At 38.4% G+C, this 21,834-nt stretch overlaps 2 protein-coding genes across 13 annotated transcripts in view; one reads left to right on the top strand and one right to left on the bottom strand.

The window, feature by feature from the left end:
• Nucleotides 1-21,834, top strand: part of usp13 (ubiquitin specific peptidase 13) — a 156,632-nt gene that overhangs the window by 66,706 nt on the left and 68,092 nt on the right. For 11 of the 12 annotated variants that reach the window (XR_015852218.1, XM_088349641.1, XM_088349632.1 and 8 more), the window contains 5 exons: nucleotides 5,820-5,994; nucleotides 6,116-6,204; nucleotides 7,576-7,698; nucleotides 17,504-17,527; nucleotides 17,765-17,908. Coding sequence is in view for 11 of the 12 variants with exons in the window: in XM_088349641.1 (XP_088205767.1) it covers nucleotides 5,820-5,994; nucleotides 6,116-6,204; nucleotides 7,576-7,698; nucleotides 17,504-17,527; nucleotides 17,765-17,908 (555 nt within the window). In the remaining variant the exon portion in view is untranslated. Of the gene's footprint in view, nucleotides 1-5,819; nucleotides 5,995-6,115; nucleotides 6,205-7,575; nucleotides 7,699-13,218; nucleotides 15,543-17,503; nucleotides 17,528-17,764; nucleotides 17,909-21,834 lie in introns of those variants that run through there. The other variant, XM_088349643.1, reaches the window with a different exon arrangement.
• pex5la (peroxisomal biogenesis factor 5-like a) overlaps nucleotides 13,816-21,834 on the bottom strand; it is a 238,467-nt gene continuing 230,448 nt past the window's right edge. The window contains exon 15 of the mRNA XM_088349649.1: nucleotides 13,816-14,359. The gene's annotated coding sequence lies outside the window, so the exon portion shown is untranslated. The remainder of the gene's footprint in view (nucleotides 14,360-21,834) is intronic.

Raw genomic sequence — 21,834 nt, 5'->3', positions numbered from 1 at the left:
TCAAATAACTTTGAATCCATTATAAAGCCTTATGCCATATCTTTCCAGTTGTTTTAATAGTATATTATGATTAATGGTATCAAATGCTTTGTTTAAGTCAATGAATACCCCAACTGCGTATCTCTTTTTGTCTCCGCTATGGGTGATTTCTTCTACTGCATCAATAACAGCCATTGTTGCTGATCTGTTTGCTCTAAAACCATATTGACTTTCATTAATCATTGTATGTTTATCTATACATTTTTATAGTCTATTATTGTAAAGTTTCTCTAACATTTTAGAGAACTGAGGAAGCAGAGTTACCGGTCTATAGTTTGTAAAGATGTGTTTGTTTCCATTTTTGTATATAGGTATACCTTTTGCTATTTTCATTTGATTTGAAAATTTGCATGTTAGAAATGATAGATTACATATGGTTAATGGTTTCACAATGCTATGTATAATTTGCTTAACTAGTACCCTATCGATGTGAAAACAATCCATAGACGTTTTATTTTTACAGTTGTTTACCACATCTAAGATCTCTGATTCCGTAACCCCAGATAAAAACATGGTCTTGGAGTGGATTTTTATCAGTGACTCAAATTGCTTACTACTGCACTCTGGGATATTTGCAGCTAGCTCTGGTCCAACATTTAAAAAAAAAAACTATTGAAATTCTCCACAATTTGATTTAAATTATAATTTTCACTGTTCTTATCAATGAAACAGTTTGGATATGCATTACTTACATTATTTGCTTTTATTATACTATTTAATGTATCCCAAATACCTTTGATATTACTTTTGTTATTATGTAAAAAATTGGTATAGTATAATTTCTTGCGCGCTCTTTTTATTCCTGTCAATTTGTTTTTATACGTTTTATATCGGGATTCAGCTTCCTCAGTTCTTAGTTCAATATATTTTCTATATAAGGTGTTTTTCTTCTTACAAACATTGTATAAATCCTTAGTTATCAATGGATGCTTTACAGATTTATTCTTCATATTAGTTTGTCTCATTGGACAGTTTTTGTTATACTGTTTGCTAAATATTTCCAAAAATATGTCAAACGCACTATCCAGATAATCTGTACCATAAAAAGCATTCTAGTTTTGTTTAACTAAGTCCTCATAGAGAGATATAATAGTCTATTCAGTTCTAACTCGTTTTAAATATATTCCATAGTTGATCCTTGTCTAGTAACCTTTTCATCATACACTGTAAATACTGGTAGGTGATCAGAAATGTCACAAACCAGTAATTCGCTGACGTTTGTAAATTCAATATTATTTGTAAATATATTGTCAATGAGTGTTTCAGTGTGAAGTAATTCTACTAGGTCTTTATAAAGTTTGGTACAAACTCATACTGTACATTATATTAATATAGTCATCAATGTTTTTATGTTTGTTTGTATTTATTAGATCTATGTTGAAATCTTCAGATGAATAGTGTTTTGTTGCCTATTGTTGAATATGTTTTATTCAGCCCAGTTTGTGAAGGTTTCAAGATTTGAGCCCGGTGATCTATAACTGACTATAATGTTTCTCCTTTTTTCATTTATAATTTCTAATGTAAGACATTCAAGTAAACCATGGATTACAAATGGCATGCTTTGTATTATCTTAGATTTAAATCTTTTGTGCAATTCATACACATCGTTTCTTTCATTATATCAGTTGATCTTCGGATAGGATAAAAACATCAGCGTTTCTATGACCAGATTTATTTTAATATCTCGCATAAAAATGTTTCATATACAAGTGTAGTTTTTTTTAGTCAGATTTTGTTTGTCAATCATTTTCTTCTGAGAATTTTAACAAACAGCTTGGAGTTTGTTTTACATTAGTATTTCTTAAATGGTGGATAGGGACCCAAAAGTGGGTCACTGACCTATTTTCACTTGGTCATAGGCCTTTGCTCTGGCAAAATAATGCAGATACAAAAAGGTCATTTAAACTCCTGGCGATGATTCCCTGCATACAGGAGTTGACACCCACCATTTCATACCATGGTAAAGTTTGTTTGCACGTGTTGAGCATGTCCAAACATAGATAAAGCAGATAATGATAGATAGATAGATACTTTATTCATCCCCGCAGGGAAATTCACATTTCCAGTAGCATCCCTGTGCAGAGAAACAATACAATAATAAAGCAAAAAGAATACAATATACAAATACCCAATGTGACGTGCTTATACCCACTGTAGCGTGTTCTATAGAGTATTTAAATAGTGCTACACAGAATACATATTGCAATAAAATTCGGTAATATGCAATGTAGGGGGTGTGGTTTAATGTGGGCCTTTACTCTGCTGGGTGGAGTTAAAGAGCCTCATGGCATATGGAAGAAAAGATCTCTTCAGTCTGTCCGTGGTACAAGACAGTGACAGCAGTCTGTCGCTGAAGCTGCTCTTCTGTCTGGATATGATGCTGTGTCGTGGATGTGATGGATTGTCCATGATTAACCCCAGCTTTTCCAGTGCCCGTCTCTCAACTCCTGTTGTCTGGCTGTCCAGCTCTGTGCCCACAACAGAGCTCGCTTTCCTCGCCAGTTTATTGAGACGAGAGGCATCCTTCTTCATGACACTGCCTCCCCAACACGCTGCCGCATATGTATGAAATATACGTTTTATACTCCTTTTTGAAATACTCTGTTAAATACATGATATATTTTGTTATATTAATTTGTTAGTAGACCATTTCATTAAATTGTTTTTAATACTCAGAATCAAAGCCCAAAATATATATTATGTCCCTTATTAAAGGAGCTGGACAGAGTTTGGAACTTTTTTACTTGAAGCCCCCACCTAAGGCTTGTGTCATCATTGCACCCTCAGTCAAGCGCTTTCATGATGCACTTGTAAGTATGGGCATTTCTTAGACGCGCTCTAATAAACTCTTCTTTTTTCATATTTCTTGGGGTTTGTGTTGTCATTTGTACTGTAGTGAAGTGGGATTACCTAATGTGTGGCCCCTTCTCAAGGTTTCTTTATTTCCTTATGCTTATTTTTGAGTTTTCTTTGCCCTCAATTAGGTTTTAAAACGGGATGGAGTAATAATAGTCTGTAGTCTGTACAGCCATTTGAGATTTCATGTGATTAAGGGCTATATAAATAAACATGACTTGACTTGAATTGCCCCTACTCTTTTTACTTCCACCATTATTATACTACACTAACAAATAGAAACAGAAAAATAAACCCAGAGACAAGCATGACGTAACTCTTCCCCCGATGCCCCATTCCTTCTACCTAATATATTATGCACTGAACAGCTTTGCTAAAAGTAAGATAAAAGCAGATAGGTGCAGTGGAAAAATTATAAGTACTATTTAAACTCATTTGGACATTGCTACTTAATAGAGAAAATTGCTTTTTTAAGGACACTTCAAGCGACGCAACGCATCTTTAAAGGTGAGGTGCGTGATTTGAAAACTTTGTTACTCTCTGTTGCCATCTACTGGCCTAAAGTCATAATTGCAGCCTTTGTCAGCCTGTCTATGATTTGCGTGCAAGCACATACATGTCATTTCTTAGATGTACTCAAATAAGATATTTTCTTTTTATTTGTATTTTTTTTAATCTTTTTAAGGGTTTAGGTGGGCGTTTGGACCTTACTAGAAGCGGACCTTTTCTTACTTTTACCATTTTTATGCTCTACTGGCAAATAGAAAAAAAGAAGGAACCTGCATGGACGAGCATGACGTCTCTCTGGAGCACTCCTTCCAGCCCCCTATTATAATGTGTCCGACCCTGAACAGGTCCGATAAAAGCAAATAGACACAATGGAAAACAAAGCAAAAGGGCTCTTTGAACTCTGTTAGGCATTGTTAACACATACTTAATAGAGATAATGTTTAACTTCTAACGTTTTTAGGACACATCAAACAACGCACCACACCTTTAATCACTAAATTTGCTAAAACTCAAAATGCTACATGGCTACCAAAACATTTTTATTAGGAGGACCTTATTTGCCACTATACAATGGAGATCAAATTTAGAGAACAGCTCATAAAAAATAAATAATTTTGAAATAGTACCATCTTGACAGTTCCACAGTTAAATTACATTTCATTGTGTGTATATTCCACAAACTGACTCAAAGGATTTTACAAAAAATATTTTTTAAAAAAGGCACTGATCAAAATTTGAGAACAACAATGACTTTGGCATGGGAAAAAAAATTCTGAAATTACAACAGTTAGTAAGACGTACACTGGCCTTTTTTGTGAATGGCTTAGGGACATCTGCAGCCTCAGGATAGTACTAGTCTCTCACGTTTCTCTGGTGGAATTTTGGTTGTTCTTCTTCCAGCCTCCACAGTTCGGTGATTGTAGTGGGTTTGTTGCAAGATTTTCTAGAGGTTTACTATTGGGTTGAAAAAAGGACTCTGTGCAGGCCATGCAATTATTCAATGTTTTTACCTTGAATTAATGAAACTTTTATTTTGAAAATAGCATAACAAAAGCAAAAACAAAACAACAAATCAAAAAAATAAAATAAAACACACACACACACACAATGTTATTGTACATGTTCGAAAGGGAGCATATTCTCAATAAATCCTACCCCTTTGACTTCATTATTAATTGTGTCTCACAGCTCTTTTGTGTATTTACATGTAAAAATAACTCATGAATATACAAACAAATACACATGACTTGACTATAAATATTTACATTGGATCTGTGGTTACACAGTCTATTCATTATCATCATGATCACCATCATCACTACTTCCATAATTTTTTTCCCGTCATCATTATCATCATTGCTATTTCCATCACTTTTATACCATCATCATTATCATTGCTATTTCCATACATTTTAAGCATATTTTATAATTAAAGTATCTATCATGATAACATAGTTCTCTTGGGTGCTCATGGTGAAACGTTAATGAAATTCTTTACCTGTTATGTTGTGTGACATAGAGCATTGTCCAGCATAAAGACTGCAGGCTAATTGAGTGATGAACCCAATTGAGGCAATCATGTGTTGTTCAAGAAAGTTGTGATACCCATTTGCAATAACTCGGCCCCAAACCATGACACTTCCTCCTCCCCCTTTCACTGACTTTTTTTTATACACACTTTGGGTTTCATCTTTTTTTTTTTGCTAATGAGAGGTTTGGTCACTGCAGTGTGGGCCTAAGTTCAAATGCTCTTAAACCCCAAGACACTGTATGGCCGAACAGATCCTTACCATGTTCAGCACTGCACTGGGACACAATTCCAGACACCGTCTGGAAACAATTATCCGTGGACATCCTCTGCAGTGATCTGTCCTCTCTTGCATTTGTCTTCTGTGGACAACCAGGCTTTTTCGGCGACTTGAATACATTTGTAGTTTTGTAATGATTCAACATTCTTGAAATCACAGATTAGGATGAATCAACTTGTCTTGCTATGGCTGATAGGATCCTCCCTTTTGTTTTCATTCTGACAATCTGCTGTCAAAGGCTTTCAGTCACTGTGAAATGCCCCACCATCTTACAAAGTAAGTGAAACTGGCAGTTAGAATGCCAGTTAAATATTGGTTGACAGATAATCAAGGAAACTTTTTTTTGTTATAATGCCTTATCTATTTTGTGAAGAAGTGTTGTAGTAGTATAAATAGATATGACAAAATGTCCATAAACTGTTGAGCAGTGTAGATGGCATTTTTTGTTATCAAAATTTTGATCTTCAGTGTTATAAACATTTGGTGGGCTGCATTAAAAAGCCTGATGGGTTGTATGTGGCCTGTGGGCCGCAGTTTGCCTGCCCTTGACCTAGAACGCAATTTCATTATAAAGTTGTCGAAGTCTTTTATCTCTGTCTCTGCCAGAGGAGCTTCTGGCGTACGAGGCCAAACGCAGGGAAGCCGAGGAGAACACGAAAACCCCCCCGGAGCCAGTCCGGGCTCGCATTCCCTTTACCGCCTGCCTGCAGGCCTTCGCCGGACCTGAGAACGTGTCGGACTTTTGGAGTTCAGCATTGCAGGCCAAGTCTGCTGGAGTCAAGTAGGACATTCTGCAAAACATATATTTACATTTTAGCTTAAATAATATAATATATATATATATATATATATATAATATGTATTTTTTTAATTATTATTTTTTTTTTCACGTTTCTCCTCAGAACATCCCGCTTTGCCTCGTTTCCAGAATACTTGACCGTCCAAGTCAAGAAATTCACCTTTGGGGTTGACTGGGTGCCCAAGAAACTAGGTAACTGTTGTTTTCTTCTCCTCACTTTCATAGTCAGCTTAGTGGCATAACTGTGATTTAATGTGTGTTGATTATTAAAAAATAAAATAAAAATAAAAACACACAAAGCAGCTGCGATTAAAAAAATAGGGTGCAATTTGTCTTATTCCCAGAACTGGGGTGAGTTTTCTGGAGTCCTGTGAGTCAGTCCTGTCCACTTCGTCTTAGTTTCCTTCACTAGCCGCTCGTGATATTAACCACTTGGCTGAAGGCTATGACTCGCTGCTATTGTTGTAGTTAGCTGCTCTCGCTTTGTCTTTCAGTGTCACTCGCCTTCCACATATGGTCTTCCTAGCAAACGTCAACAAGTCCCGTGATGCTGGCATTTTCCCACTGTTTCCTTCTCTAGCCACGAATGTTAGCCACTTTAGCTGCTCTGTGTAAATAAATCTTTCTCTTGCAGTGTTTTATTGGCCTTTTTAGTAGCTTCTCCTACTAGCTGCTACAGTTAGCCGCCTACACCAGCTCTGACCAATGCAAACTTTTTGCTCATTTCACGACTCTAGTGGTGTCTTCCTTCAAATTATATATATATCCCGGAGCCATATTCCCCTAGTGGGAGGTGGCTAGAGTCAAGAACACATTCACATTTCTGACTCTTTCTGGGAGATTGATACAGAAGAGGGGATTCCCAGCCCCCTCGCTAAACCAAACTGATCTGTTGGGAGTCATTAGGTGACCAAACCCCTCAATTCCAACCCCTAATGCCGAGCGCCAAGCAGGGAGGCAATGAGTACCAATGTTATAAGTCTTAGGTATGACCCTGCCAAGGTTTGAACCAGCAACCTCCCAGTCTCGGGGCGGGCGCCCTACCTCCAAGACCAGCGAGCATTAAAAATGTAATAATTAGCATGTAGAAATTCTGGTGGTATTGGATCGAATGATCTTGGTTTCGCAAAATAGTCAAAATGTTGTAGGCCTACACAAATAAAAACATGTTACACAAGATTTTCTTTGCTTCAATAAATATTTTACGTGATAAATAGGCAAACCTCAGGAATAATAATAATAGTAATAATAAAGATGCCCCCAATTGTATTTTAACGAAGGCTGCATTGTGTAGATGAACCAGCAGAGGGCAGCGGTGGGCTATGATTACAAATATGTATGATTAATATGGAGATTAAGACTTGCTTAGCTATTTATTTTCAGCTTTGAACAGATAAGCAATTACTTTTAATTTGTCTCAATCATCTTGGGTCACTCCCACAAAAAACCCCACCCCCTGAAAATTAGATTTAAAAAATAATTTTTTAAAAATTGGTCCCCATTTTAGTAAATGGGATTTTTTTTTTTTTTTATCTTCAACATGCAAGACGTTTTTGTGTGTAGATTTAGGCATCGACGTTCCGGACTTTCTTGATTTGAGTCGGTTAAGGGCCACGGGATTGCAGTCGGGCGAGGAGGAGCTGCCTGACCTAATGCCACCCATCGTCTTGCCTGAGGACACCAGAGGTATTTATTCGCACACTCACACACTCTATGCAAATGTGGTTTTTTTTTGATACTACACTGCATGGATTCACAAACAAAATAATACTCTCTTGTAGAAAAAAGACGAGGAAAAAAAAAACAAGTGAAAAATTCATTGCATAAAAAAGGTAATCCAAATTATAATAAAAGATAAATATATGACAAAAATAATAGATTAACCGAAACAATCTAAAAAGATAAAAAAGAAAAACAACAAAGAATGTAAAACAAAATTAGAATTACAAATAATTAAATAAATAAAATTGAAATGGATAAACCAAATGAAAAGAAAAAAGAATACAAATCAACAACAAATAAAAACCATGAAAGGGCTACATTAATAGAAGAATGAAAAAAATAACAAAGAATAAGGAGATAAGGAGAAAAAATAGAAATGAATATAAAGTAGCTAAACCAAAGCAATGCAAAAAAAGAAAAAAAGTTAATTAATTCGTATAAAAAATAAAACGATTATAAAAATAAAGATGGTTAAACCAAATAAAAACAGTACAAAAATAACAAAAAAGAAGAAAAATATATATGTAACCCGCCAAGAAAATGACACACCCAATTGAAATAGATAAGTAAACATTAACAAAAAATAAACAACAACAATAATATACATAAAGAAGATATACAGATGCTGCCCTACTTACAAACAATTGTTCGTAAGTTGAATTTGTTAGTACCGTATTTTTCGCACTATAAGGCGCACCGGGTTATAGGGCGCACCCTGAAAAAATAGTTTTTGGTCCTATTTTTGACATACATAAGACGCACCGGACTATAAGGCGCTATAATGGGAACGTGGACAAAACAGTCAGGTAGTTGAGTCCAACTTATTACCCCCTTAATATTCCCAAAGCTTGCAAGGACGCAAATACGTGTCGAGAACATGTGCGGATGCGGTGTTCGTACGATGTCACTCAAATGCATCGTTCCATCATTCGGAAGGTTAAAGTCTTGGGATTCAAGAAATGCCAACCATTCCTTAGTTTCTATTTTCTTTTTCGCTCGCAACTTTACTGTGCATATGACAATAAACACTTGGAATTGAGTTTAATTTAAAAATAGACTCTCCATTCCATCTATTATCTGCACCGCTTATCACAGAAACATCGAGTTCAGTCTGAAACAAGATATATAGCCGGAGTAGCTCACTGAAGTCGTTGTGTTCATAATAGTGTGCAGCCGTGGTCCTCGTGAGTGTAGTAAATCCAGGAGAATAAAATATTTACAAATACAGTATATTAAAAAATGCTTTCTGTATGCCGTCAAACCACGTGCTATACACATTCATCTTTTTCGGCCAATTGCAGGCTTTGTTTTGCCGTTTAAGCCAATGCCAGCCTGTAAATGATAAAAAGGATCCGCCTCTTGACCTCCGAATAACTTTAGCCAATAGTGATCGATTCAACTGATGATTGACACATCTTTTTTGGCTAATAACTTTAGCCAATAGTGATCTATTCAACTGATGATTGACACATCTTTTTTGGCCAATTGCAGGCTTTGTTTTGCCGTTCAAGCCAATGCCAGCCTGTAAATGATTAAAAAGGATCCGCCCCTTGACCCCCGAATAACTTTAGCCAATAGTGATCGATTCAAATGATGATTGACACATTGGTTAGCCAATGAAACGCCGGTAAATAAATCCCAGCATACACCGCGGACTACTTGGCTTTCGGGGGAAAATCTAGTTGGCGGCTGCAAGTTAGTTGCAAGACTTTGCGAATTAATATTGATCCATAAATAAGGCGCACTGTATTATAAGGCGCATGGTCAGCTTTTGAAAAAAATAAAGGCTTTTAGGTGCGCCTTATAGTGCGGAAAATACGGTAAGTTGCTTTAGTGCTATATTTTTTATGGAATGTATGTTTAAGGTTTGTATAAGCAGTGTTCTCGTTTGCCTGCGTCCTAGACGCTTCATTTTTGCTTGGGACGCATAGTCTCAAATCAACGTGCGTCCCCGGGACGCAACCTTTTTGCCACAAAATTGTCATTATTACCCTATTACTTTTTTTGGACAAAGATTTACTGCACTCCAAACTTTTCGTCAGGCATTTTCGTTTTGGTCTCGCGGTTCGAGTTTTCGTCTGCACGCCGATCTCGGCCAACGAGATCTCGTTGTGGGGTGAAAGGAAGTCCGTCTTTTTTTAGAGAACCGGCTTTTTTGGCTCAACTCATTAAAAAGAGCCGGCTCTCAAACGGCTCACTTGCTTTGATGATTGATATTACGAATTATGCTGTATAAATAAGTTAAGAAAAAAAGGAAGTATAAAAGGAGAAAATAAAAAAAAGACAGGTTTGTGGTTATCCCTTTAATCGGTATATTACCAAATGATCACGGCTGCACATTATTATGATCAAATTATTTACTAAATGATTAAATAATTTGATGATTAAAACTGAATGAATATATAGATTTATATTATATATTTGTCGCCGATTTACGCTTTCAACCTCGATAACACTAAATTTTGGGGACCCATAGATCTCTGTTGGGACCCATAGATTTTTGAGCATGCGAGTCCCCGGGACCCATCACTTTTCAGAGGTAAAATGAACACTGTATAAGTAACCTGTAAGTTTAACTTACTTTTGGAAGATGAGCTTTCGGGGTTAGGCGACTTCCTCCTCTGTGGTAGAAAGTGGGTGAAAAAAAGCGATCCAAACATTTTCTCGACTGCTGCAAGCTTTCTTAATCCACTTTCATTTCAAAAGAAATGGCTCGCCTCTTCTTTACACTTTACACCAACCATATTGAATGGATGCACGAGGTATTAAACAATAAAAATGTCAAAGTTCTTAGCGCGCTGGACATACAGCATAGAATGTTTACACACAAACTAGGAAGAGGAAGCGGATTTCTTGTTCAGCGTGGATGCTGGGTGACCTCTCACAGCGCCACACGCCGGAAGCAACACGAAGAAGCACCACAATACTGTCCTGTACAGATGCTGCCCTACTTACGAACGATTGTTCGTAAGTTGAATTTGTTCGTAAGTTGCTTCAGTAATGTATTTTGTATGTTTAAGGTTTATATAAGTATGTTTAAGGCTTGTATAAGTAAGCTGTATTGTTTTGTACTAAAAAATAAACATTTCATAAAATAATATGCTCTATAAAGATAAATAGTTAAGTTTACCTTACTTCTGGAAGATGGGCTTCAAGAGTTGGGCTACATCCTCCTTGGTGGTAAATTGAATGGATGCACAAGATATCAAACAATAAAAATGTCAAAGTTCTTACAGAAGATACAGTATCGAATGTATCGAATGTCTCCACACAAATTAGGAAGAGGAAGCGTATTTCTTCTTTGGGGTGGATGCTGGGTAACCTCTCACAGCGCCACGCGCCGGTAGCGGCGGTAAGGAGCACTACAGTACCGTCCTGTACTCGGAAAAAAGTGCACACAATACAGCAACGTCCGGATATTTTTTGACATGCCGAAAAAAAGGTTTGTATGTACCGTTTTTCATAAGTCGAATGGTCGTAAGTAGGGGAGCGTCTGTGCCAATTTCAAATTAAAGATTTAATGACAAAAAACTAAAAGCAAAAAAAAAAAAACTAAAAATAATAATTATAAAAAACAAAATTATACAAAAAATAGAAATAGATAGATAGATAGATAGATAGATACTTTATTCATCCCCTAAGGGAAATTCACATTTCCAGCAGCATCCCTGACCCGAGAACATACAATAATAAAGCCAAAAGAATACAATATACAAATACCCAGTGTGACGTGCATGTTATATAGAGTAGAGTAGAGTAGAGTAATATCCAATGTAGGTGGTGTGGTTTAATGTGGGCCTTTACTCTGCCGGGTGGAGTTAAAGAGCCTCATGGCATGAGGAAGAAAAGATCTCTTCAGTCTGTCCGTAGTACAAGACAGTGACAGCAGTCTGTCACTGAAACTGCTCTTCTGTCCGGAGATAATGCTGTGAAGCGGATGCGATGGATTGTCCATGATTGACCTCAGCTTTTTCAGTGCCTATCTCTCAGCTACTGTTGTTAGGCTGTCCAGCTCTTTGCCCACAACAGAGCTCGCTTTCCTAGCCAGTTTATTGAGACGAGAGGCATCCTTCTTCTTGACGCTGCCTCCCCAACACGCTGCCGCATAGAAGAGGGCGCTTGCCACTACTGTCTCATAGAATATTTTCAGGAGCTTTTTGCAGATGTTGAAGGAGGCCAGCCTTCAGAGGAAGTAAAGTCGGCTTTGCCCTTTCCTATATAGAGCTTCTGTGTTGGCAGTCCAGTCCAGTTTGTTGTCCAGCTGCACACCCAGGTATTTGTAGGTCTGGACAAATTCTACACATTCTCCCTTGATGGTAACAGGAACCGGGTGAGTTCTGGTTCTCCTGAAGTCCACCACCATCTCTCTGGTCTTGGTGGTGTTTAGGTGCAGGTGGTTTGCGTCGCTCCATCGGACAAAGTCCTGAATCAATTTCCTGTACTCCTCCTCCTGCCCGTTTCTGATACATCCCACGATCGCAGTGTCATCTGCAAACTTTTGCACATGGCAGGACTCAGAGTTGTACTTAAAGTCCGATGTATATAGAATGAATAGGAACGGAGAGAGAACGGTCCCCTGCGGAGATCCTGTGCTGCTAACCACGGTGTCCGATGTACAGCCCCCCTGTTTCACATACTGCGGTCTGCCTGTCAGGTAGTCAGTAATCCATTCTACAAGGTGTGAGCTAACTCCCATCTCTGTCAATTTCCTACTCAGTAGCAGAGGCTGTATGGTATTGAAGGCACTAGAGAAGTCCAAAAATGTAATCCTCACAGCCCCCTTCGCCCTATCCAGGTGAGAGAGGGATCGGTGTAACATGTATAATATAGCATCCTCCACTCCCACCTTCTCCTGGTAAGCAAATTGCAGTGGGGTCGATGGCGTGACGGACCTGTAGCCTCAGGTGGTGCAGCAGCAGCCGCTCCATGGTCTTCATCACATGTGATGTCAGGGCGACTGGCCTGAAGTCGTTGAGTTCCTCTGGTCTTGATTTCTTTGGGACTGGGATGATGCAGGATGTTTTCCACAGCTGAGGGACCCTCCCCTGTTCAAGGCTCAGGTTGAAGATGCGCTGTAGAGGGTCTCCCAGCTCAGACGCACAGGCTTTCAGCAGTCGGGGGGATATTCCATCCGGACCAGCTGCCTTGCTGGTTCGTAGCCTTCTCAGCTCCCCACACACCTGGGCTGAAGTTATTTTTAGTGGGGGGATGTCTTCCATGCTAGTGTCCAGAGGGGGAGGGGGAAGGACAGCTGCACAAATATTGGATAAACCAACTTTAAAAGAAAAACAATTTATACATACATACATTTATTGAAAATGTTTTGTCTAATTTTGTGATTATAATTAATCAAATAGTATGATTTAAAAAAAAAATATCTCTACATTTATCATTTGATTTTTTTCATCAAGTGTTCATAATTATTCTCGTGTGTGATGATAAAATGTCAAGTCAAGTCAAGTCATGTTATTTTTATTTGAATAGCCCTTTACCACAAGGAGTCTCAAAGAGCTGCACATGGATCACCAGTATACCAGCATTTTCAGAGCGAAGGCTCCGGACCGGACCATAGGGGGAAATTAAATGTGACTCATATTACATATCCATACCTGTCAACCTGTACGATTTTGCCGTACAAAGTATGTTTTTTTGTGCATTTTAAAACGAGTACGACATGCAAGGAAATCTGTACGGAAAAACACAAATTTATCAATCGCATGCGTCTGCCGCCTGGGGATTTCCCATCTTGCATCATTCCGAAAAAAAAAGAAATAAAAAAAAATATATATATATTTGGTGTACGATTATTTTGTATTTTGTACGGGAAAATACGACAGTTTGTACGGGCATGGAGCGGTGAAGGTTGACAGGTATGCATATAATACAGGGTGACCCAAAAAGATAAATACCCATGAAAATTTCAATTGTGGCTTTGATTAAAAAGCTATTTATTTCAAATTACAACCGCACATTATTTAGTTTATGGAAGACCATTCACCAGAGTTTCAGCTATTTCTGTCAATTTCTAGTCAATTTCGAACCCCAAAAAATATTGCTTTTGCTATTGACGTGCCCGGAAAAGCAAAAAATGGGCTTCATCTGAGAACCAAACGTTCTCAAGAAAGTTTTCATCATTTTCAAGCACATTACAGAACCATTCACACATTGTTACTCGCTTTTCCTTGTCAGCATCAGTTAGATTTTGCTTTATTTGGATCTTGTATGGGTATAGGTGCAGATCAGACGTAAGAACACGCTGCAGTGTCTCCCTTGTCATTCCGAGTTCTTGGCTGTGTCTACGCACTGATTTCCAAGGGCTGCGTCCTACTAAATCCCTCTTCTGTCCTTGCACTCTTCTTCCTGCCTGAATAAGTTCACCCTGTGGCTTTAGAACATAGGTCCACTTCAGTTCCATTCTTTCTGAACTTCTTAATCCAACTAACAATCGTTGATTTTGATGGAATGTTGCGACAATGGAAACGCTCTCGAAACTGAATCTGTACACTCTGGTATGATTTTGTCGCAAAATAAGTCTCCAGGGAGAATATCTTCTGCTGATTTGTCCAAGACATTTTCAGGGCAACTATAGCTGCAAATGATCATCCATAGGTTCACCTTTTACGTCCTGCAACAGAAAAGACTTTCGTTAAAAAATGAATTTTTTTATCGAATCAAATATGGGTACGCATCTTTTTGGGTACCTTGTTATTATAATCTGGTTAGATAAGTTGAATAATGTGAATAGTGTTTGGAGCAAGATAAGTCCTTCTGTTTTGTCACTTGTTTACCAAAGGTGTTGAATTTTGATCTACTGTAACCTTGTATCTGATTAACAATGGGAAAAAAATAAAAATGTCAATCAATCAATTTGAAAAGAAACCAAAAAGGGTATACACACTTAAAACAAATTATATTTTCAAACTCTTTGTCTTACAATTAAATATTTTTGGGGATACATTTCAAGACAGTCGTCGCTATGTCAGCTTAGAAGTGCGCCCGATGCTTTTGCACAACTACTGATTCGGATAACAACATCATTCTCCGAGTCTCTGAAAAAAATGGAGCTGTGTTTCCTGCTTGCCGTCCACATATATAATTGACAAGACAATGCCCTATTTCTGAGAAGGAACATGGTATCACCATGTCTGTTTGCCAAGGAAGATTTCAGGGTTCGTACGGGTGCTGGAAATTCTTGAAAATACTTGAATTTTTGTGTTGTGTCTTTCATGGTCAGGAAAATGCTTGAATTTTGGGTGAAAGGCTTGAAATTGTTTCTTGGCAGTATGGCGCTATAAAACACGCAATAAATAAAATACAAATTTAAAAAAGTGTGTGAAAATAAGGCTGACACACTTGCTGAGCTTTATTCAGTAAACAGGCTCTTTTGGCTCAGCTCACTGAGAAGAGTTTCAGAGCAACTTGTTTTGTGATTATATACAATAAATAAAAATAAAACATTACGCACCAAATTATTTTGTAATTAGGAATTTGTTATGCTTTGCTGGGGATCACTGGAAAACACATGAAATATGAATTATAATATTCAGATATACAAATTTATTTTTAAAAAATGCATGAAATCTTCAGTGCTTTAAATGAATGATAAAATGCAACAAAATATAACTTTCTAAAAAGGGCACAAAAATATGAATTGACATTAGTAAAACAAAAAGCAAAAGATGGGCAGTTGATTGAAAGATTGAATGCACTCTGCTTTGGAGCAATCAATATTATTAAAATGAGCCGAATTCTGCTCATTTTTCTGTTTTTATTCATACAGTACTTACTTTTTATCTTCTGTAATTAACTCAATTATCACATAACACCTATAGAGCCCTTTACGTCTTTGTAAAAAAGTGTGACGTAGCCAAGCTGTGTGTGCATTGTGGAAGCAGAACGGCAGAATTTAGGTTAGTTTATAGAAGCCCATTGATATTTTCCTTTATAAATCATTGGTTGTTCGGATCAGCAATTTCAGTTAAATATATCGAATAGCAGACAAACAGTGATATATGAGTTGTGAGATGAAGTTTATAGGATTTACAGAAAATGTGCAATAATTGCTTAAACAAAAGTAAGCAGGTGCATAAATTTGGGCACCCCAACAGAAAATTTACATAAATATTAAGTAGATCCTCCTTTTGCCTCTAAACGCTTCCTATAGCTTCCAATGAGGGTCTGGATTCTGGTTGAAGGTATTTTTGACCATTCTTCTTGACAAAACATCTCCACTTCAGTCAGGTTTGATGGTTTCCGAGCATGGACAGCCCGCTTTAAATCACACCACAGATTTTCAATAATATTCAGGTCTGGGGATTGAGATGGCCATTCCAGAATATTGTACTTGTTCCTCTGCACGAAGGCCTTAGAAGAAATTGAGCAGCGTTTGGGGTCGTTGTCTTGTTGAAGTATCCAGCCCCGGCGCAAATCGAGCTTTGTCACTGATTCTAGAACATTTTTCGCAATAATCTGCTGATACTGACTGGAATCCATGCGACCTTCAACTTTAACAAGATTGCCAGTACCTGCACTGGCCACACGGCCCCACAGCATGATGGAACCACCACCAAATTTTACTGTGGGTGTTAAGTGTTTGTCTTGGAATGCTGTGTTCTTCTTCCGCCATGCATACCGCCCCTGTTATGTCCAAATAACTCAATTTTAGTTTCATCAGTCCACAGCACTTTATTCCAAAATGAAGATGGCTTGTCCAAATGTGCTTTAGCATACCTCAAGCGACTCTTTGTGGCATGCGCGCAGAAAAGGCTTCTGTCGTATTATTCTCCCATACAGCATCTCATTGTGCAAAGTGCGCAGAATTTTTGAAGGATGCGCAGTGTCACCATCTGCAGCAAGATTATGTTGTAGGTCATGGAGCTAGTCTGTCGGTTGACTTTGACTCTTCTCACCATCCTTCACCTCTGCTTATCTGAGATTGTTCTTGGCCTGTCACTCCGGGCCTTAACTAGAACTATGACTGTGGACTTCCATTTCCCCACTATGATCCTCACAAACCATGATGTTGAACAATCTTTATTTTCAGGTCATTTGACAGTTGTTCTGAGGCTCCCATGTTGCCACTCTTTGGAGGAGATGGAAAGAGAAGAACAACTTGCAACTGGCCCCCTTAAATACCCTTTCTCATGATTGGATTCACCTGTGTCTGTAGGTCAAGGGTCAATGAGGTTACCAAACAATTTTTGTGTTCTAATAATTAGTGCTAAAGGTATTCAAATCAGTAAAACAACCAGGATGCCCAAATTTATGCACCTGCCTACTTTTGTTTAAGCAATTATTGTACACTTTCTGTATATCCTATGAACTTAATTTCACTTCTCAGATATCACTGTGTTTGTCTGCTATATGATATGTTTAACTAAAATTGCTGATCTGAACAACCAATGATTTATAAAGGAAAATCTTAAGAATGATCAGGGGTGCCCAAACTTTTGCATACGACCGTATATGTGGTCTTATTTTCAGGATTCATTTTAAAAATCTTTTTATATGTTATATTTATATATTATATATTATACTTTATATATATAAATGTGTTTACTGAAAACAATTCAAACTCTGAACCCAATTTTGGTGAACTACCACCAGGCAAATTATTGTCAAATAAATACAGAATCTGAGCATTGTTTCATAAATAATAGTTAATTCAGCCATGTAATCGTCATCATTCAATTTTTTTTCTTTCTATGAGTTCACTTGAAGCACACAAGCGTAAACACGGTGTGATTCGTCCCTTTCTGCTCTATTCCAGATAACTCCATGAGCTCCTTAGATTGTGAGTATATGCCCCCCTCTTCATTCACACTATGACACATTACCCCGAAGCATGCCCGAGCAGGTGCGTGAGAGATGGCGTCGCGCCGGAGATACATCCTGGGGTCCTCTGAACATCCCGTTGGCCCCCGGCCTTCCGGTCTCTTTGCTTAATGAGGCCCGAGTAGAGACTCTGGTTGCTATGACGCCAGCACACCTTCTAAGTTATTGATGGCGTCTCTCTTGTCATGTCCCTCAGCTCCAGAAATAGATGAGACAGCCGTCATGCAGCTGGCGGAGATGGGCTTCCCCATAGAAGCCTGCCGAAAGGCTGTCTACTATACGGGAAACATGGGACCCGAGATGGCATTCAACTGGATCGTGGCACACATGGAAGAGCCCGGTAAGGAACTCTTGAGTCTTTTTTGCAAGACATAGAGAGGTAATTCATGTTTCAATTCCAGTGTTTGGCATGTTACTTTCAAAACATAATCAGTTATAGTCACACAATCCTTCCAAAAATAAACTTAGTTAGTTAATGAGTTGCCCTATGGTGAAAGTAACTAGTTACCAGTGAAAGCAACTATTTTCCTTACTTCAAAAATAAATTGTTCTATGTCAAAAAATTGAAAATTTTCTGAGCAGTATTCAAGTCAGTTGAATAGTGAAGAATATAGAGAGGTGGTGCTGTTTTAAAACTTTATAATATATTTTTACCTCAGATCTATCCTACACTTGCAGTGCCACAAAAATAAACAGTACACAATATTATAAAATAACAAGCAGCAGTAAACAATATAAAGTGAGTTTAATCAATTAAATCTAACTCGAATGGTCCGTTCTAGAGATGGGAATTCCGACTCATTTTATAGAACAGGCTTTTTTGGCTTGCCTCACTAAATCGCTCTTTAGGTTGTTTTGTTGTTTAGTCCATAAACAGTGGTACCTCTACTTACAAATTGAATTTGTTTTGGGAGTACCTTTCCTAACGTGACACATTTTGAAAGTGAATTTGCTAATCTATACCAAGCCTCGCAAAAGTATGATATATTTTTTTAATAATAAAACATTAACATGAAAGAAAAACATGTCCAAATGTGATTACCACAAAAACAACATAAAACGAGAGGCACATAATGTCAACAGAGTATAAAAGTAGACAAAAAAAGTTATCCAATGACGTCTGCTTTAGCCGACTTTTGACAATCCGTGGTAAATGCGCGAGGCAGACGTAGCAATAGCAACACTCTTTCCGGGTGATTCAAGTCAAGTCAAGTCATTTTTATTTGTATAGCCCTAAATCACGAAGAGTCTCAAAGGGCTTCACAGATTATTACACTATATTACACAGACTATTTTTCAGCCGACGAGAAGAGTAGGTTATTCATATGCTATGGAGTAGAAGTGAGTTTTAAGCTTAGATTTAAACATTTCCACTGAGGTTGCAGATCGGATCTCAGGGGGAAGAGCATTCCACAGCACCGGTGCCCGGATGGAGAACGCTCTCGAACCAGCAGAACGCTTCTTTGCTCTTGGGATCACCAGAAGACCGGCACTCTCAGATCATAGGCTTCGGACCGGGACATAGGGGAAAATCAGATCTGAAAGATAAGAGGGAGCAAGTCCATGTATGATTTTGTATAATACTAAGAGAACCTTGAAATCACATCTAAGGCTAACTGGGAGCCAATGCAGGTTAGCCAAAATCGGTGTGATGTGATCGTACTTTTTTGTCCTAGTTAAAAGCCTCGCTGCGGCATTTTGTACCAGCTGAAGAGACTTGATTCTAGACTTCGGGAGACCAGAGAGTAGTGCATTACAGTAATCGAGACGTGAGGTAACAAACGCATGAATTATAATTTCCAAATCCGACTGAGACAGTATTGAACGGATTTTAGCAATGTTACGAAGATGGAAGAAAGCGGTTCTAGTAATTTTCTTTACATGTGTTTCAAAGGATAGATCAGGGTCAAATGTGACACCTAAATTTTTAACTGAGTCACTCTGTGTGATGTGACATTTGTCAATGTTTACAGCAGTTTTTGAGAATAAGTCACGGCATTTAGATGGACCAATGACTATCATTTCGGTCTTTTCAGAGTTAAGACGCAAGAAATTGAGTGACATCTACTCTTATCTCAATGAGGCAGGCCTCCAAATTTCCACAGTTTAGTGTGGGAGATTCCTCCAACGAAAGATATAGTTGAGTGTCGTCTGCGTAGCAGTGGAAGCTGATATTGTACTTGTGAATAATATCACCTAATGGAAGCATGTAAATGCTGAAAAGAAGGGGGCCAAGCACTGAACCCTGCGGAACACCACAGGTAACATTAAAGGGCTCAGATGTCATTTCGCCATATTTAACACAGTGCGTCCTATCTGAGAGGTAGGATCTGAACCACGAGAGGACGGTTCCTGAGAGACCAATCCATTTTTCCAACCGTTCTAGTAGGAAATTGTGGTGCACTGTGTCAAAAGCAGCACTAAGATCCAGCAGCAGCAAAACTGATGAAGCGCCAGAATCCATTGCCAGTAGGAGATCATTTGTTACCTTGATAAGAGCTGTCTCAGTAGAGTGGTTATCCCTGAATCCTGATTGTATTGATTCAAAAAGGTTATTCTTGGATATGAAATCATTCAGCTGCTGTGCCACTACTTTTTCAAGTACTTTAGAAAGGAAAGGTAGGTTTGACACAGGTCTATAATTACTTAAGATTTCTAGATCAAGGTTGGGTCGTTTCAGTGGTGGGTTTAATAACGGCGGACTTAAAAGCTGCTGGAACTACACCTGAGGAGAGTGATATGTTTATAATATTTAGAACTGAAGGTCCAAGGACGCCAAAAAGACTTTTAATAAGTGAACCTGGGAGCGGGTCGAACTGGCAAGTTGTCGTTTTGGGCGCATTCACCACCTGTTTGAGATCATCAAGTGACAGTTCACTAAAACTGGACAATTTCCCTGGACAGCCACCCTGTCGTGCATCTGTAGATTTCAGCCCTTTAATATGTGTGGTATTAATATGGTCTTTAGCAATTTCTTCCTGTATGCATTGAATCTTCTTAGTAAAGAAGACCATTAAGTCATGAGCAGAGTGCGTCGAACTATCTGCTATAGTCTGTTGCCTTGTAAGCGATGCTACAGTGTCAAAAGGGACTTTGGGATTGTTCTTTTGAGACGCAATCACCTTCGAAAGGTAGGCCGATTTTGCAGAGGCAAGGGCTGCTTTATACTTTAACAAGCTGTCACACCAGATTTGATGGAAAACCTCAAGCTTGGTAGCGCGCCATTTTCTTTCCAATTTCCTGCATTCTTGTTTAAGGGTTCTAGTTTCATCAGTAAACCAAGGCATGCGTCTTTTAGGACGTGATTTAAGCTTTATGGGCGCTATTGAATCCAGGACACTAGTCTGGGTAGTATTGAACTCATTCATGAGTGAGTCAATCGAGCCATTGTATGAAGGAAAGGACGCAACTGCTCCAGGAAGGAGTTCAAAGAGCTCAGAAACTGTGCCAGTGCTTAAATTCTGAGACTTCATGGAATTATGCTTTAATTTGAGCTGATTTGAATGATGGCTGCGCCTTCCCCTCTGCTATTTGCCGGAACCCCTCCTCCTCCTTGTCTCTTATTTCTGATCTGTGACGGTGACACGAAGAGCATGCTGGGAGCACGCTTGCGCACTGGGTTGCCAGGCAGATTTTAAATGATAGCCAGTTGGTTTATTTTCAGGAAACTCTGTGAGCGGCTACTAGCAGCACGTACTATACAATACATTACCGTATTTTCCGCACTATAGGGCGCACCCCCAAAAAATAGTTTTTGGTCCTATATCTTCCATACATAAGGCGCACCGGATTATAAGACGCTACAATGGGAACGTCGACAAAACAGTCAGATAGTTCAGTCAAACTTATTACCCCTTTAACATTCCGAACGCTTGCAAAGAAGCAAATACGTGTCGCAGACACGTGCGGATGCGGTGTCCGTACGATGTCACTCAAATGCATCGTTCCAAATATCATTTGGAAGGTTAAAGTCTTGGGATTCAAGAAATGCCAACCATTCCTTAGTTTCTATTTTCTTTTTCGCTCGCAACTTTACTGTGCATATGACAATAAACACTTTGAATTGAATTTAGTTTAAAAATAAACTTATCACAGAAACATCAAGATCATTCTAAAACAAGATACCGGGAAAATATAAATCCGCATAGCTCACCTAAGTTCTCTTGCAGCCTTCACATTCATTAATGATACGTAACCATGGTCTTCTTACAAGCGTGAGTGAAGTAAATCCAGGAGAGTAAAATATTTACAAATACAGAATAGTAA

This window comes from Urocampus carinirostris, chromosome 12 (assembly GCF_059441175.1).
Source record: "Urocampus carinirostris isolate Australia breed hairy pipefish chromosome 12, RoL_Ucar_1.0, whole genome shotgun sequence".
NCBI classification, from domain to species: domain Eukaryota; kingdom Metazoa; phylum Chordata; class Actinopteri; order Syngnathiformes; family Syngnathidae; genus Urocampus; species Urocampus carinirostris.
This window is presented reverse-complemented; position numbering and strand designations above follow the sequence as displayed.